At 38.4% G+C, this 15,809-nt stretch overlaps 1 protein-coding gene across 1 annotated transcript; it reads left to right on the forward strand.

The window, feature by feature from the left end:
• The first annotated feature begins 13,622 nt into the window (after positions 1-13,622).
• LOC133180013 (DNA-directed RNA polymerase II subunit RPB1-like) lies at positions 13,623-15,424 on the forward strand. Its single transcript, XM_061314636.1, has 2 exons — positions 13,623-14,088; positions 14,336-15,424. The coding sequence occupies exons 1-2, from the start codon at positions 14,009-14,011 to the stop codon at positions 14,943-14,945; spliced, it is 690 nt and encodes a 229-aa protein (XP_061170620.1). The 5' UTR covers positions 13,623-14,008; the 3' UTR covers positions 14,946-15,424.
• The last annotated feature ends 385 nt before the right edge of the window (positions 15,425-15,809 follow it).

The raw sequence follows: 15,809 nt of genomic DNA on the forward strand, positions 1-15,809 counted from the left end.
AAAAATCTTCTTCTCAAGAACAGCAAAGCCATGATGAGTCATATTTATGTGGAAGCATCCTCAGGTAGTGGAGATTCAAATTTGTTCAAATCACGACCCCGGGGGATAGGGTGGGTCCACAATGGAGGATCAAAGTTTTGCATAGAAATATATAGGAAAAACTTTTAAAAATCTTCGTCTCAGGAACGGCAAAGCCCCAATTGGTCATATTTATGTGGAAGTATCCTCAGGCAGTATAGATTTAAGTTTGTTCAAATCATGACCCCCTGGGGTAGGGCGGGGCCACAATGGAGGTTCAATGTCTGAAATAGATATATTATAGGAAGGTATCTTCTGATGAAGAACTGCAAAGCCACGATTAGTGATTTTGATATGGAAGCCTCTTCAGGTAGTGTAGATTCAAGTTTGACCCCCGGGGATATGGATGGGCCACAATGGGGGATCAAAAATTTCTTACATAGAAACATATTGGAAAATATCTTCTTCTCAAGAAATGAAAATCATGTTTAGTCATTTTGATATGGAAGCATCCTCAGGTAGTGTAAATTCAATTTTTTTTTTCAAATGATAACCCCCAGGGGTAGTTTGGGGCCCAATGGGGATTGAAAGTTTTACATAAGTACACATAGAAAAAATATTTCTTCTCAAGAACAGAAAAGCTATGTTTAGTCATATTGATATGGAAGTATCCTCGGGTAGTGTAGAGTCAAGTTTGTTCAAATGATGACCTCTGGGATAGGGAGGAGCCACAATGGGGGATCAAAATTTTACAAAGGAATATATGGGAAATTTTTTTAAAAAATCTTCTCAAGTACAACAAAGCCATTTGTTATATCGACATGGAAGCATCATCAGGTAGTTTAAAATTCACCCCCCCCCCCCAACCCCCAGTAATCTTTTTAATACTGAACTGATTTGTGTCTAGCAAATGTGCTCAGGTGAGCGATGTGGCCCATGGGCCTCTTGTTTAAGATAAAGTGGTTCTTACGGATGTTATAAAAAACCTTATAAACGGCTAAATAATTACATGTATTTAATTCATCTACTGTAAATGTTAGTTTAGTTCTTTGCTTTCATAATCTAACTTTTATAAATTAACACGAAAGTCGTGCGATCGTATAGAAATACTCAGAAGCAATCTTTCATATTTAATGAACGTATAGGTGAATAAATTTCCTCTCATCACTATACATAAACCCCCATCCCCGAAATAAATAGAATGTTTTCCTTCGCAGTCGGTTGGTTTTACCAGGTACATGTAAGTACAGGTGAGGATGGAGCTTTACAGAAGCAGGTGATGAATTCCGAGAGAAAGGCACTGCCTATTTTATATACATGTACACTCCTAGGGACCTGGTTTTCTGAACCGATCTCACAGTTATTCAAAAACCTAGTTAGAAATTCTCTCTCTCTCTCTCTCTCTCTCTCTGAAATGCAGGCCCGTCAATTGTAAAAAAAATAACAAAATAATTTCAATTTTTAATAAGTATCTCATCTCCCAAGCCAAAGACACAAATAAGCTTTTGCTGTTCATAATTTTTCATCTTTGTTTGCTAATCTTGTTGTATATAAGCATTATCGTCGTTGTTGTTCTAAAGCTACTCGTAAATTTTTCTCATTTTTATCTTATCAAGAACAACTGGACCATAACAACGAAAATTAACACAGAATATTTTTTGTAAAGTTTTGTTCAAATGAAGGGTCACATCCTCTTTTAACGGATACATATAGTAAAAATTAGATGGGGTCCAGGCGCAGATCAAGGAATTTTTTTCCACGGAGAGGGGGGGGGGAGGGGATGCCAATAAAAAAAATATTTCAACCCAGAAATTTCTTGACGAGCCAAAAAAAAAAAAAGAAACTCTTTTCCAAAACGTGAAAAACCTATTTCGTGTGTGTGTTTGTGTGTGTATGGGGGGGGGGGGGGGTCGTTGACTTTTAAAACTTCATACCTAAGACTTTTCATACCATTTTAACACAGATCCGCGTTTTCGAGGAAGGGTCCGCGTTTTCTAAGGGGGGGGGGGGGGCATGGTCACTTTTACTTGTTTAGTATATACATTTAACTGCCCCCAACCTCCTCTAGATCCGCACATGGGGTCATTTGAAAATAGTATTCTCAAGAATCCCTAGACTAGAATGAGAAAATTTCCAACATAGCATACATTCAATTTTTTTTCAAATATTGATTCCAGGGAGAAAGTTTGGGCCGGAAAGAGTGTTCATAATTTTACATAGGAATTTATATATCCCCCCAAACGAAGTGTGTGGGTTTGGGGTGGGGTGTTTTGAGTCTTTTGGAATCACACTCTCCGTCTGCCTAGCTGTCCGTTTGTACGTGTTAGTTTGCCAAGGATATTATAACTTTGTTATGAAGAAACTGGAAGGTCATACTTGGTACAAAGATTACTAATGATCCGAAGGTGTGTCATAGTTTTGATCCAACATCATTCCGGCAAGTTCAAGGTCACTGGAAAAAAATAGCAAGTATCATACTTGATACAGGAATTACTTATGACAAAATTAAAGAGTTTGACACGACCTTCATCCAAGGTCATTCCTGTAAGTTCAAGGTCACTGACAGAAAAGTGTAAGATTACTGTATGTGCTATAATTTTGGATGTTCATACTTGGAACAAAGATTGCTTATGATCCACCGGTTTGAGATAACATAGTACTAGACTGGCAGAAGAAGTGGCAAAATTCGTGCCTGGATTATAAATTTATAAGGGGTGGGAGGAACAAAGGAAACTTTTTCTCAGATTGCTTGAGATGGGTTTATCCTGATCTTGAACAAAGGTTTTTCCGGCAAGTTCAAGGTCACTGGCAGATAAATATTAATTTTTTTTCCATGCTATAACTTTGTAATATAAAATCACTGGAAGCTTTTACTTGATACAGAGATTGCTTACGATCCAAGAATGTGTTTTGACTTTGATCCAAGGTCTTTCTGGCAAGTTCAAAGTCACTGACAGAAAAGTGCAATATTCTTTTTCAGGTATATCTTTGTCATTGAGTATCACTGGAAGCTTATAATTTGTTCAAAGGTTGTTTTTGACCTTAACATAGGTCATTTAGGCAAGTTCAAGGTCACTGATATAATAAGTGTAAAATTCAAAAAGGTCTAGTCGCCCAAGTGGCGCAGTGGTAAGAGTGTCTGCTCTAGAGTCGTGGATTAAGGAGTTGATCCTTACGTCGCAGGTTCGAATCCCACTGAGGGACGCAGAGACTGATCCTTCGGATGAGACCGTACAAACTGAGGTCCCGTCTGGCAGTAGGTGCTGGCACGAAAAAGATCCCTCACTGCTCAATGGCCATGTGTGCCAAGTATAGGTCAAAATTTGCAGATCTCCATCGGCAAATGGTGGCGTCTCCATATGATTGAAAAATTCTCGAAAGGGACGTTAAACAACATACAAACAAATAAACAAAAAGGTCTATAATTTTGTAATAGAAAAAATTGCATGCATTTGCATTTCACTGAAAAGATGATAAATATATCATCCAGAGTGTGTAATGGCCTTGGCTTAAATTCGAGGTCACTTAGAATATGATGTTTTGGATGAATAGTCTGAAAGAATACGTGACTGAATTTTTTTTTATGTCGGTGACATAAAGATGGTGTTTGCTCTTAACAAGCTTCAGAATGTGTAATGGCTTGACGCAAGGTTATTTGGAGAAGTTCAAGTTCACTGACATGGGAATTTTACATTCCTTTACTGTCTTTCTACTGTTGAAACATTGAAAGTTGATGCCCCTTACAGGATTGTTTATTACCTTAAAATGTTGCATGACCTTGACTCAAGGTCGCTCTGTCCTGTCTGGAGCTCCGACGGAAGACCTATTCGTTGCATTGCAACGAGCTCGGCTCTAGTTATATAAATTTTCCAAGTACATCAATAAAAAAAAAGAAAACTTTTTTTCCCCCAGGCTTTTAAAACATCACTCAAAACTTCAATTGTTTGGTCTGAGACCTGGTACGTGATGCCACAGGTAGGAGAGGATTTGTACTTTCTACGGATGTTGTGGTCAGATCGGTCACAGAGGTTGCTTGGTTTGTAACACTTAACATGCTTGTCGATGGGTCTTTACTGGGTGTTGACGTTTTTGGAAGAATCTTGGAAGATGATATCTCAGAAGCATAAGGTGTGGAATAGGAGCTAAGTTCAATCTCGTCTGTTTGCGTGCTAAGATTACCAGAGGTGGGTGGCGCAGGTGTAGGTGTAATGCATCTACAGCATTGACAATACCCATGTTCTCGTATACATCTCCTCAACAAGACAATGACAATAGCCATTGTTGCAGCAACTGCCCATATGAAGAATCCTATTGATGTAGAAAAAATAATATACAAATATACATACAGAAAGTGTGAACATAAAACTTCAGAAATCTTTATTTTTTATATTGTCTCTATCATCTGAACAGCTTGAATATATTCTTTCATGGTCTAGTTCAGATTTTTGTCTCAATTTATATATCCTATTTCGACCCCAAGAAATTTTTTCTGGATTTACTCTTCATGGATTGCATTTCACAAGGACATTAAAGTTTATCTTTCACAGATACACCTATTGCAAATATTATACATACAAATGTACAACTACACATCACTAGAATTGTATACATCAGAATGGGGTTCTGACCTTTAACTTCAGGCTCATCAAAAATGGTATCCTTCTCTGGTGGTTCCGTCGTTGTCTTCCTCTTCAGATGAGTTCCTACATTTTCAAAAATAAAAAAAACAAAAAAAAAAAATAGTTCACAATCATATGAGAATTAAAAAAAAAAAAAAACTCCCTTATTAAATGATAATAAATAATTCTACTGGATAAAAAAAATAATACATCAGCTGTAAAATTAAGTGAATTATCTTTTATGTAAAAGTGATGAAATAATAAGAATAACTCACTTGCACTCCATAATGCAGATACGGTAGAATCTTCTCTTACAGCAGTGTAGGGTTGGACTGTGGAGGGTCGGACTGTAGTAACTAATTCCTCGGCAATGGTGGAGGGTCCGACTGTAGTAACTGACTCCTCGACAATGGTGGAGGGTCGGACTGTAGTAACTGACTCCTCGGCAGTGGTGGAGGGTCGGACTGTAGTAACTGACTCCTCGGCAATGGTGGAGGGTCGGACTGTAGTAACTGACTCCTCGGCAATGGTGGAGGGTCGGACTGTAGTAACTAACTCCTCGGTAATGGTGGAGGGTCGGACTGTAGTAACTGACTCCTCGGTAATGGTGGTGGGTCGGACTGTAGTAACTGACTCCTCGGTAATGGTGGTGGGTCGGACTGTTGTAACCGACTCCTCGGCAATGGTGGTGGGTCGGACTGTAGTAACTGACTCCTCGATAGACTGCGGTACCCTCATGGAAGTTGGAGCTGTAAATATAAAGTTATGCTATTGATAGACAGCTGAGTTCACACACACACACACACACACACACACACACACACACACACACACATGGGCATAAACCACGTCATTAACAGCGCACACCATTATTAATATCAGCAACCACTCTCAGATAGACACATTTAACATATGTCAAAAATTATTTCTGCTCTATGGATAAATACCACTGCAATTCTAATTGTAAACATAAATTAATTTTTTTTCATAGATAAACTGGGTCCCTCAGGCAAAGCGCTTGACGTTTGTTTTTCTAAAGATACATGTATGCATAATGTCTCATGTTTATTTAGTTGTCGTCTGAGCATCCCCAAAAGTTTAGGTGACTGAGACTATTAAGTACCGAAACCAGGTCTAGGGATTCCTCGGCTTAAAAAAACCCCAATAAACTTAATCTTTCCATGAAACTTGATCTTGAACTTGATTTGTTACAGTGTAACGTCCTTTGACATTCTTACACCATTCATTCATTGGTGTTTTTTTTTTTTCAACATAATATACAATAAGTACCTCTGTCATTGTCTAACCCTGGTTTCTTAGCAAACGGAAGTAAATCTAAAATACACAATATCAATCTCTACCCAGAGTTATCGTTCGTACCACATTTATACAGCTGTGAGGTACGAACGATAACTCTGGGTATGAAAAGTTCATATCGTGTCGCCCCCTACACTGTGATGCATGATGTCAATGTCCGAGCAAAAGCGATGAAGTTAGCCTGTACAAATTCTACCAATAATAGACCTAATACAAAGATATGTTGTGTCTCTTACACCTGCAACTACACACACATCAACATCGATAGTTTCACGAGTCGTAACATCACAACCATGAAGTGTTCACGTGATCGAAACCTGAACTACCGAGGTGTTCCGAAAAAACAGGTCTGGGGATTCCTCTGCTAAAAATAAACTCAACCTTGTCATGGCTATTTAGCGCTGTAAGGATCCCCAACTGTGTGAGAGCAACAAATTAATTCCTAAACAATGCACCTAATATAAGAAATTTTATCTGCATACTATATGTGTATATGTATGACTTGCGCCGCGTGGGTATCAATTAATAGATAAATAATAAACAAATTTACCATTGCATGACACTGCATTTCCAGGCCCAAGTTTCTTTGTAAACTTCTGCCACTTTCTGGGGAATATTTTCTGAGAACACCTCGATACATATACTTCTCGAATCCTTGTTTCACTGTCAGGACTAAATACGCGAATACATGTCAAGGATGTTCGACTGCAGTCCGCTACACCGTCTCCATTTGAAATGCAAATTCCACAATTCAGAGGAAAGGCACCCGTTTCATTTAACACAAAGTTAAAAACAATAATCAGCATCAAACACATAGGCCTATTCATCTTCAGTGTGATGCATCTACCCCACTTCTGCTGCAAAACCCGCGCCGTTGATGTCTCTGCACGTGCAGAAAAAATTTTAAGCGCTAACGTATTGTCACATGACCGGGTGTGGATCATGGGGTAAAAAAAACAGTGTACATTGAAAAGCCTTATAGTTTTGATTAAAATGTTGATATATATATTACGAAAAACACTCTCTCTGTTGTATAACGCAAACCTTTGAACAAATATTCAAAATGATGACAGATATCGGCGGCTAGTGGGGATTAAATAATAATGCCAATGACACAAACTTAATTTTTTTTTTTTACTATGAATTGTGCTCATAGTTCATAACGACAGACACACTGTGTTGTTCATTACAATGTGATATTTCAACATGTAGTTAATTAATATGGTTTAATATTACAGACACAAGAAGATTATTGTGTCTGTGTAATAAATCTGGTTACTCAGATTACACGTAAACATTTTGTTTAATGTGATAAGTATTTATTAGGTTAGTGTATCCATCCTATCGCACATCGACAGTGTACATAATCTACAAATCTCGCTTTTGAGCGAATTAAGTTTGTCGTCGAAAACCTACATCAGTATATAAAATGTACTATTTACAAGATTGTTTTCTAGATCTATTTTACTCTTTTATAAAACTTACTTCAGTGATCTTTTTGTAAATGACTGTATGGATGAGACAAGTCATTTAAAATGGTGTGAAATAGCTAGGATTTCGTCAATTGATAGGAAAATTAAACTCAGGATAATTATAGAATATTCTCATAGCAACTGTTATGATTTGGTTTATCTGATATTGTAATCCGGAATTATGTGATCTTGTATTGTTGGTTCTGTGTTGTATAATACAATAAAGTAGTTCTAAAAATGGCAGCCTTCTGTTAGCACGTGTTGTGGTCACGATCGTCTAGAAGGACATAACATTGGCGACGAGGATTGTTCAGGATGGCAAAATTCGCAGCCATTGGTCGTATCGACATCTTCGACAACAGTGTCGAAACCTGGAACTCATACAGTGAGCGACTTGACCAATATTTTGTGTGTAATGATGTCAAGAATGAAAAGAAAGTTCCTGCATTGCTAAGCCTCATAGGGGGTAAGACTTACCAGTTATTGAGAGGATTGACAGCGCCGACTAAACCGGCAGACATGGAATATGACGCACTCGTGAAAATTTTGGGTGATCATTTAAACCCCCCTCCTGTAGTAATCTCCGAGAGATTTCGGTTCTACAAAAGAGACCAGCGGGAAGGTGAGTCTATAAGAGACTATATAGCAGATCTTAGAAGATTGTCAGAACACTGTGCATTTAAAGACAGTCTGAACGAATCGCTACGTGACAGATTAGTTTGTGGCCTTCGGAGCGAGGCAATTCAGAATAAACTGTTAGCAGAAAAAGACCTAACATTAGAGAAAGCGACGCAGATAGCGCACGCCATGGAGACTGCATTCAAGGATGCAACAGAGCTGCAGTCCAAACATGTTGGAATGGTAAACAAGCTAGGGGTGAGACAGAAAAAGGGATACCACTCTGCTGGAACTGGAGTAAAGTCGACACAACCCAACATGCCCAAGGTAAAACGAGGTACGAATTCAAAGAAATGTTTTCGGTGTAACAGTACAGCTCATGATCAAAGTCAGTGTTATTATAAGGACAAACAGTGCTATAATTGTTCAAAAATTGGACATTGTAAAAAGGCGTGTAGGAAAACAAAGGAGGTACACAATGTGGACTGGAGTGAGAATCTCATTGGATCACTAGATGTGAATTCAGTTGAAAAGACTCATTCTGGAGCAATCGTAGTCAATACAAACATTGACGGTGTAGATGTTGATATGGAACTTGACACTGGCGCAGCAGTTTCAGTGATGTCCAAGAAAAAGTTCTGTGAGTATTTTCCAGGAAGAATTAAGAACTTACCTGAATCTAATATGTGTTTAAAGACATATACCGGTGAAATCTTGAAGCCTTGTGGAGTGGCACGTGTGACTGTGAGTCACAACAACCAGAGAAAGGACCTAGACTTGTACGTGATGCAGAAGGCAGGACCAACACTCTTCGGAAGGGAGTGGCTCCAGCAGATTTCACTTGATTGGCCGTCCATCAAGTCCATGTCGTGTGTGATAGACAAAATTTCAGATACTTGTTCAGATAATGTGAAAGTGGACTTAAAAGACATGTTGGAAGAACATAGTTCAGTTTTCCAGAGTGATATAGGTACTGTTAAGGGCATTGAAGCTACACTCAACTTAAAGCTGGACGCTAAACCAAAGTTCTGTAAAGCTCGCTCTGTACCATATGCTCTCAAGCCTAAGGTTGAGGCTGAACTGGACAAACTAGTCAGAGATGGTATCATAACCAAGGTGGACTACAGCGAATGGGCAACGCCTATTGTCCCTGTTATCAAGTCTGATAAAAGTGTACGCATATGTGGTGATTTCAAGGTGACACTGAATCCTGTTCTTGAAATCGATCAGTATCCTCTGCCCCGCATTGAAGACATTTTTGCAGCACTTGCAGGCGGTAAGCGGTTCACCAAGTTAGATTTACGACATGCATATCTGCAAATGGGAGTTAATGAGGAATCGTGCAACTTATTGACAATAAATACAGAGAAAAGGCTGTACCGCTACAACCGTTTAGTCTATGGTGTGGCCTCAGCTCCTGCTATCTGGCAGAGGACAATCGACACTGTCTTACAGGGTCTCACAGGCGTCAAATGTATCATTGATGATATGATAATAACGGGCTCTTCTGAGGAAGAACACCTGAAGAATTTGGAAGCTGTATTAACACGACTGGATGAATACAACCTGCGCGTGAACTTGAAAAAGTGTGAATTCTTCAGGGAACGTGTTTCTTATTGTGGACATGAAATAGACAGTGAGGGTCTGCACAAAACACAATCAAAGATTGAAGCAGTTGTCGGTGCCCCGAAGCCCAAGAATGTTTCTGAGCTGCGATCATTTTTGGGCATTGTTAACTATTATGCCAGATTTTTGCCTAACCTTTCAAGTCTTTTGTACCCATTACACCAGTTATTGTCCAAGAACCGGAAGTGGTCCTGGTCTAGCGAATGTGACAAGGCGTTTTCTGAAGTCAAACAGCTCATTACCTCTGATGAGATTTTGACTCATTACGACCCACAGCGAGAGGTGCGATTAGCATGTGATGCTTCACCTTATGGTATAGGGTGTGTCTTATCCCATGTCATGGTTGACGGATCAGAGAGACCAATAGCATATGCATCTCGCTCATTGTCGTCAGCAGAGCGGAACTATTCACAGATAGATCGTGAGGCTCTGGGGATAGTATGGGGTGTGAAACGTTTTCATACATATCTATATGGAAGACACTTCACTTTATTGACGGATCATCGCCCTCTTGTGTCCATCTTCAATCCCAGCAAAGGTGTATCAGTCACCACAGCAGCACGCATGCAGAGATATGCTCTGTTCTTATCAGGGTATGATTATGACATTATGTACAAAAACACCAAAACGCATGGAAATGCGGATAGCTTATCTAGGTTACCACTGTCCGACTGTGAACCTGATGATGATTTTCGAGATATTGACTTGATGTACCTTCCACAATTTGAAACATTACCAATCACTAGTGACCGTATTAGACAGGAAATCGGACGTGATCCTGTCACTGTGAAAGTATATGATTATACCATGAATGGATGGAACTTTTCAGTCAAAGCAGATGACAAGGAGTTGTATCCCTACTTTACGCGCAAGGACGAGTTAACTATTCACAATGGATGTTTGTTATGGGGAATGAGAGTTGTCGTTCCAACTAAGCTTAGGGGTCACATACTGAAGGAGCTTCATTTAGGTCATATTGGAGTAGTGAAGATGAAGGCATTAGCTCGAAGTGTGGTATGGTGGCCTGGGATCGATCTTGATATAGAGAAGATCACAAAAGCATGCTTAGGATGTCAGGAATTCAAGCGTGCACCTCCAGCAGCTCCGGTTCATCCGTGGGAGTGGCCCACTAAACCTTGGGAACGTATCCATATAGACTTTGCGGGGCCTTTTATGAACTCGATGTTCCTGGTAGCAGTAGATGCACACTCTAAATGGCCAGAGGTCATAATGATGCGCGAGACGACATCCCACAAGACTATTGAGGTCTTGAGAAGTATCTTTGCTAGGAATGGTGTTCCTACAGTGTTGGTCAGTGATAATGGACCTCAGTTTACGTCAGACGAGTTTGGAAACTTTGTTCTTACCAATGGAATAAAGCATGTGACATCCGCTCCATATCATCCTAGTTCAAATGGATTAGCGGAACGTTTTGTACAATCTTTCAAGTCTGCAATGAAGTCAAGCAAGAAGGATGGAGGTTCTGTGGAAACTAAGTTATCTAACTTTTTACTAGCCTACCGCAACGCAGCACATTCAACTACTGGAGAGTCACCCGCAAAGCTATTCATTGGTCGTTCATTGCAGTCACGACTAGATTTGATAAAACCAGACATTGAACAATATGTTAAAAACAAACAGTTTCACATAGCATCTAAGAGGTCAAGTTCGTTGCGTGTGTTTGAACCTGGACAAAGAGTGATTGTTAGGGACTATCGTCACAGTTCGAAGTCGGACTGGGTACCAGGAACCGTTCAAGAGCAGACGGGACCAGTTTCTTATAGAGTACAAGTTGGGGACAGCACATGGAGAAGACATGTGGATCAGATACAGGATTCTTCACTAAAGAATCAGGGAGTTGTACCCAGTGATTTTGGGAAGTTTGTGCCACAGGTACCAACTCCTACTGCTGGTGCTAAGCTGTCTAGTCAGGAAGTCCTTCCGCAAAGTCCGAATGTCAGTCAATCTAGTCCAGAGGTCTCCAACAGGAAGATTACTAATAGTCCTTTTCAGGAACAGAAATTTCCGCCAGAAGTTAGGACCGAGCCTACAACACCGGCCCGACAAAACCCAAGACGAAATGTTGGACCGCCCAAACGTTTCAGTGATTATGTTACTTTCAAATGAAATGTGCATTTTGTTTTGTATGATGGCACAGTTATGGGGCACAATAATCCCCATGCCTTTGTGTTGACCAAGAGGTCATTTTCACTTTGTATTACTGTATTGTGTTGCATGTATTGACCTGGTAAAACATGTCTATGAGTTTAAAATTTGAGATGTGTGTATTGCCCAATTTTCATTCAGGTTCAGTTCTGATGTTCATTCTTATAGAAGTCAAAATTTAGGGGGGAGGAATGTTATGATTTGGTTTATCTGATATTGTAATCCGGAATTATGTGATCTTGTATTGTTGGTTCTGTGTTGTATAATAAAATAAAGTAGTTCTAAAAATGGCAGCCTTCTGTTAGCACGTGTTGTGGTCACGATCGTCTAGAAGGACATAACAGCAACACAAATACATGCAACTACAGAAAACGAACTTTATACAGGTGTGAAATAACGAATAAATTACAGAAAACGCGCGCAATATTTTTTTAAAAGGTGAACGGAACTATTAAATCGCTTCGGTAATTACAGAAAGCGCACGTGGTATTTTCTTGATTTAAAAAAAAAATCGCTTCGGTAATCAAGTCGTGTCATGGCAATTTAACTTCACACAGATGCAATTATAGAATATTAGCATGACAACACATGCGAATAATTACAGAAAACGCGGTATTTTCTAAAAGGTGAACTGAACTTTAAAAAAAAATGCTTCGGAATTACAGAAAACGCGCTCGATATGAAAACTTTAATAAAAAAAATCGCTTCGGTGATCTGGGCGTGCCATGGTAATTCAGCTTTACACAGATGTGAAATAACGAATAATTACAGAAAACGCGCGCAATATTTTCTGAAAGGTAATATGAACTTAAAAAAAAAACCCGCTCCTTCACATCATACAAGATATCAAACAATTACTTGGATTAATTACAAAATGTCATGTTTGTTAATAAAAAATAGATATATCTTGTACAGTAACTAATAAGATCATCTGTAAATTTGTGAACAGTTGTAAAAATGTTTATATTAGTTTACAAAGGTAAAACTTTATCACCACATAGTAACAATTTTGTGTCAATATTAATGAAATCAAAAGTAAAAAGTCGATTTTCAACAACATGTATAACTTTTTGCTTGAAAAATATGTGTTTTTATAATCACTCTTCTTCTTTCTGTGCTGAATGTGTAAACATTTGTATGCATGTGTTCTTTTATTTATTTATTTGTCTATTTATTTATTTTTCATGCTGTTTATTGAGGCGCCTTAATGGGAAAAAAATATTTACGACTTTGTAGTACCAATATAGTATTTTCTAAAAGTTCAAAAAATGAGACCACGTTTTAATTTTCTTGAAGGTACATTGTACTTTTTAAGAAAATCGCTTTGGTAATCAAGTCGTACAATGGCAATTTAACTTAACACAAATGTAATTATAGAATATATGTGAAAAATTACAGAAAACGTGCGCGCAGTCATCATCGCGCAGTATTTTCTGAAAGGTTAGTCGAACTTAAAAAAAAAACGCGCGCGATATTTTTTTTTGAATGATCGTTCGAGCGTTTTTTGAGACGGTTTCTATAATTTTCTATAATTTAAATAAATACAATTGTTAAACGCCAAGCCCTGCCCCTTTTCTCCCGAATCAGTATAAATAGAGAGGATAAATGCAAAGCAAATCACAGTCTTCAGAACAAATCGTTCAAAATGGCACAAGCTTTTTTAGATTTCGAGCAAAGTGGATCGAGATGGGGGAGGAATTCCTGGTGGCGTTTGAATCAGGGTAAGTACTCTTTTTAAAATTTATCACTTTTTAATATGTATTAGCTGTCATTTTGAAGTCAAAATTTTTTTTGATGTTGAAATTGTGATTTTCTGTTACAATGAAAAACAATGTATATATAAAAATAAACAGGTTAACATTTGTTTGCTTCAATTTTTTTTTAAATAATGCTCAAAATTTATAATTTATTAGAAACTCCCCGGAGGACCCGTACCAGGTTGAAGAAGATAAACCATCCCTTAAACAAAGTCAACCTACATACAAGAGAAAATTAAGTGAATAAGAAGACTCACTAATTCTTTTGAGAAGGTAAATTTATTTAATCTCTACTCTTATTCTAAAAAAAATATAAGAATACCCCCACTCCACCACATACTATTAAAATCTTTTAAATTGTAAACATAAACATTTTTTACTTTTTTTTTTGTTTTGAAAATCTTTTCATAGGAAAATGAAGAAAGAAAACAGCCCTGAGAGTGAGGGGTTCTCGCAGCAGACGAAAGAGGAGCATCCACTGCTGAAAACATTCAGGTAAACTTTACAGACTTTAAGGCACAAAAAATCAAATAAAGGAATAGTAAAGCATGAAGCAGACTCACTTTGGTTTAAAGTATTTGTTAAAAATAAAAAAAAAATGAATATTTTATTTTAAGTGTTTTTTTGCTTGTTTGTTTTTGTTTGTTTGTTTTTTAAATTATTCTTAGTATACTTATCTATTTTTTATTTATTTATTCTTAGTATACTTATCTATTTTTTATTTATTTATTTTTTGTAACAGAGAAGACAACCCAGGGAAATATACAACGTTTGAAAAACGTATCCGGTCAACGTTTACCCTCACGACACCAGTATGTAACACGTTGACTGTTAGCCATAAACCTGCGTCGACAGAGTCAGGAGAGTTCAACCCACCAGTGCCTATAAAATCCCAGGGATACAGTCCCTCATCTCCGGATTACAGTCCCTCATCTCCGAATTACAGTCCCGTATCTCCGGATTACAGTCCGGTATCTCCGGATTACAGTACAGCATCGACACCAGTGCTAATAAAGTCGGAACCTACATGTACAGTCACCCCAATGATGACTCTGACAACAACACCCCAGGCCCCCCTTCCGTCATTCGCCGGATATAGTCAGGTATCTTCGGAATACAGTCCGGCATCGACAACAGTGCTAATAAAGTCGGAACCTACAGTCACCCCAATGATGACTCCGACAACAACACCCCAGGCCCCCCTTCCGTCATTCGCCGGATATAGTCAGGTATCTTCGGAAAACAGTCCAGCATCGCCACCAGTGCTACTAAAGTCGGAACCTACAGTCAACCAAATGATGACTCGGATAACAACCCCCCACAATCAACACCGAGTCTCTCTCCAGTTGTAGCACCAGGGTTTTGGATGCCACTTAACAATTACCCTCTCAAAGAGGAGCTCAACGCTTTAAACGAATTGGTAGATAACGTCCGTGTGGACCTTCTCCAAACGTCAATGGTGGTACATTATATTCAAGATTTCATGAAAAAATTTCAGTGACATTTTTTAAGAGGAAAGGGTTAAACTAAATGTCCATCTGCTTAATTTACATGATCATTATATGTGTTCTTTTTTTTTTTAAACTCTATCCAAGTATTTGTTCATTTTCAAGTATGCAACTATGTCTTAAATGTTTTTTCCTTCTTTCTTAATGATTGGTATGATGATGTGTTCAGATTATCTATTTGTTGTGAAACTCGCAATAAATTTTATAGTCATATAAAATTTCTTTCTTTTTAATGAAATAGAGTAACATTACAACATGTACTTACTACTATGGGAGATTGATCTGCAACGTTCAAACAGAAAATTCTGACTAAAAGAAATACTATTTGGTTGTTTATAGTTCTCTGTTTTATCTGCACTTTTAAGTGAACAGTGGAGTAATCTCGATGTGGTGTGTTGCTGATAACTCGTATACAGGCTATATATATATATATAAGAATGGTGTCCTTAAACAGCCTTTAGGAGTGGCGGTGTCTGCAAAGTGCCCTCAGACGACCCTAAGCGTAGTGCCCTCAGACGGGGGTGCCCTCAGACGGCCCTCAGAGGGGGGTGCCCTCAGACGACCCTAAGAGGGGGTGCCCGTAAAGTGCCCCCAGACTACCCCCTTTACTACTTACCGATTAAGAAATTTTATTTCATTTATCTATGCACTTACAAATTTATTTGAAAAAGAATTATGGTTTAACACATAACGAGAATTTTGATTTAT

This window comes from Saccostrea echinata, unplaced genomic scaffold, assembly GCF_033153115.1.
Source record: "Saccostrea echinata isolate AGI-Se365-2 ecotype Australia unplaced genomic scaffold, CSIRO_AGI_Sech_v1 ptg000005l, whole genome shotgun sequence".
Classification (NCBI taxonomy): Eukaryota; Metazoa; Mollusca; class Bivalvia; order Ostreida; family Ostreidae; genus Saccostrea; species Saccostrea echinata.

Excerpts from the sequence above, each read along its gene's own strand:
- LOC133180013 (XM_061314636.1), top strand. The coding sequence starts at position 14,009 with ATGAAGAAAGAAAACAGCCCTGAGAGTGAGGGGTTCTCGCAGCAGACG. Across the intron at positions 14,089-14,335 it reads CCACTGCTGAAAACATTCAG|AGAAGACAACCCAGGGAAAT; the intron begins GTAAACTTTACA and ends TTTTTGTAACAG.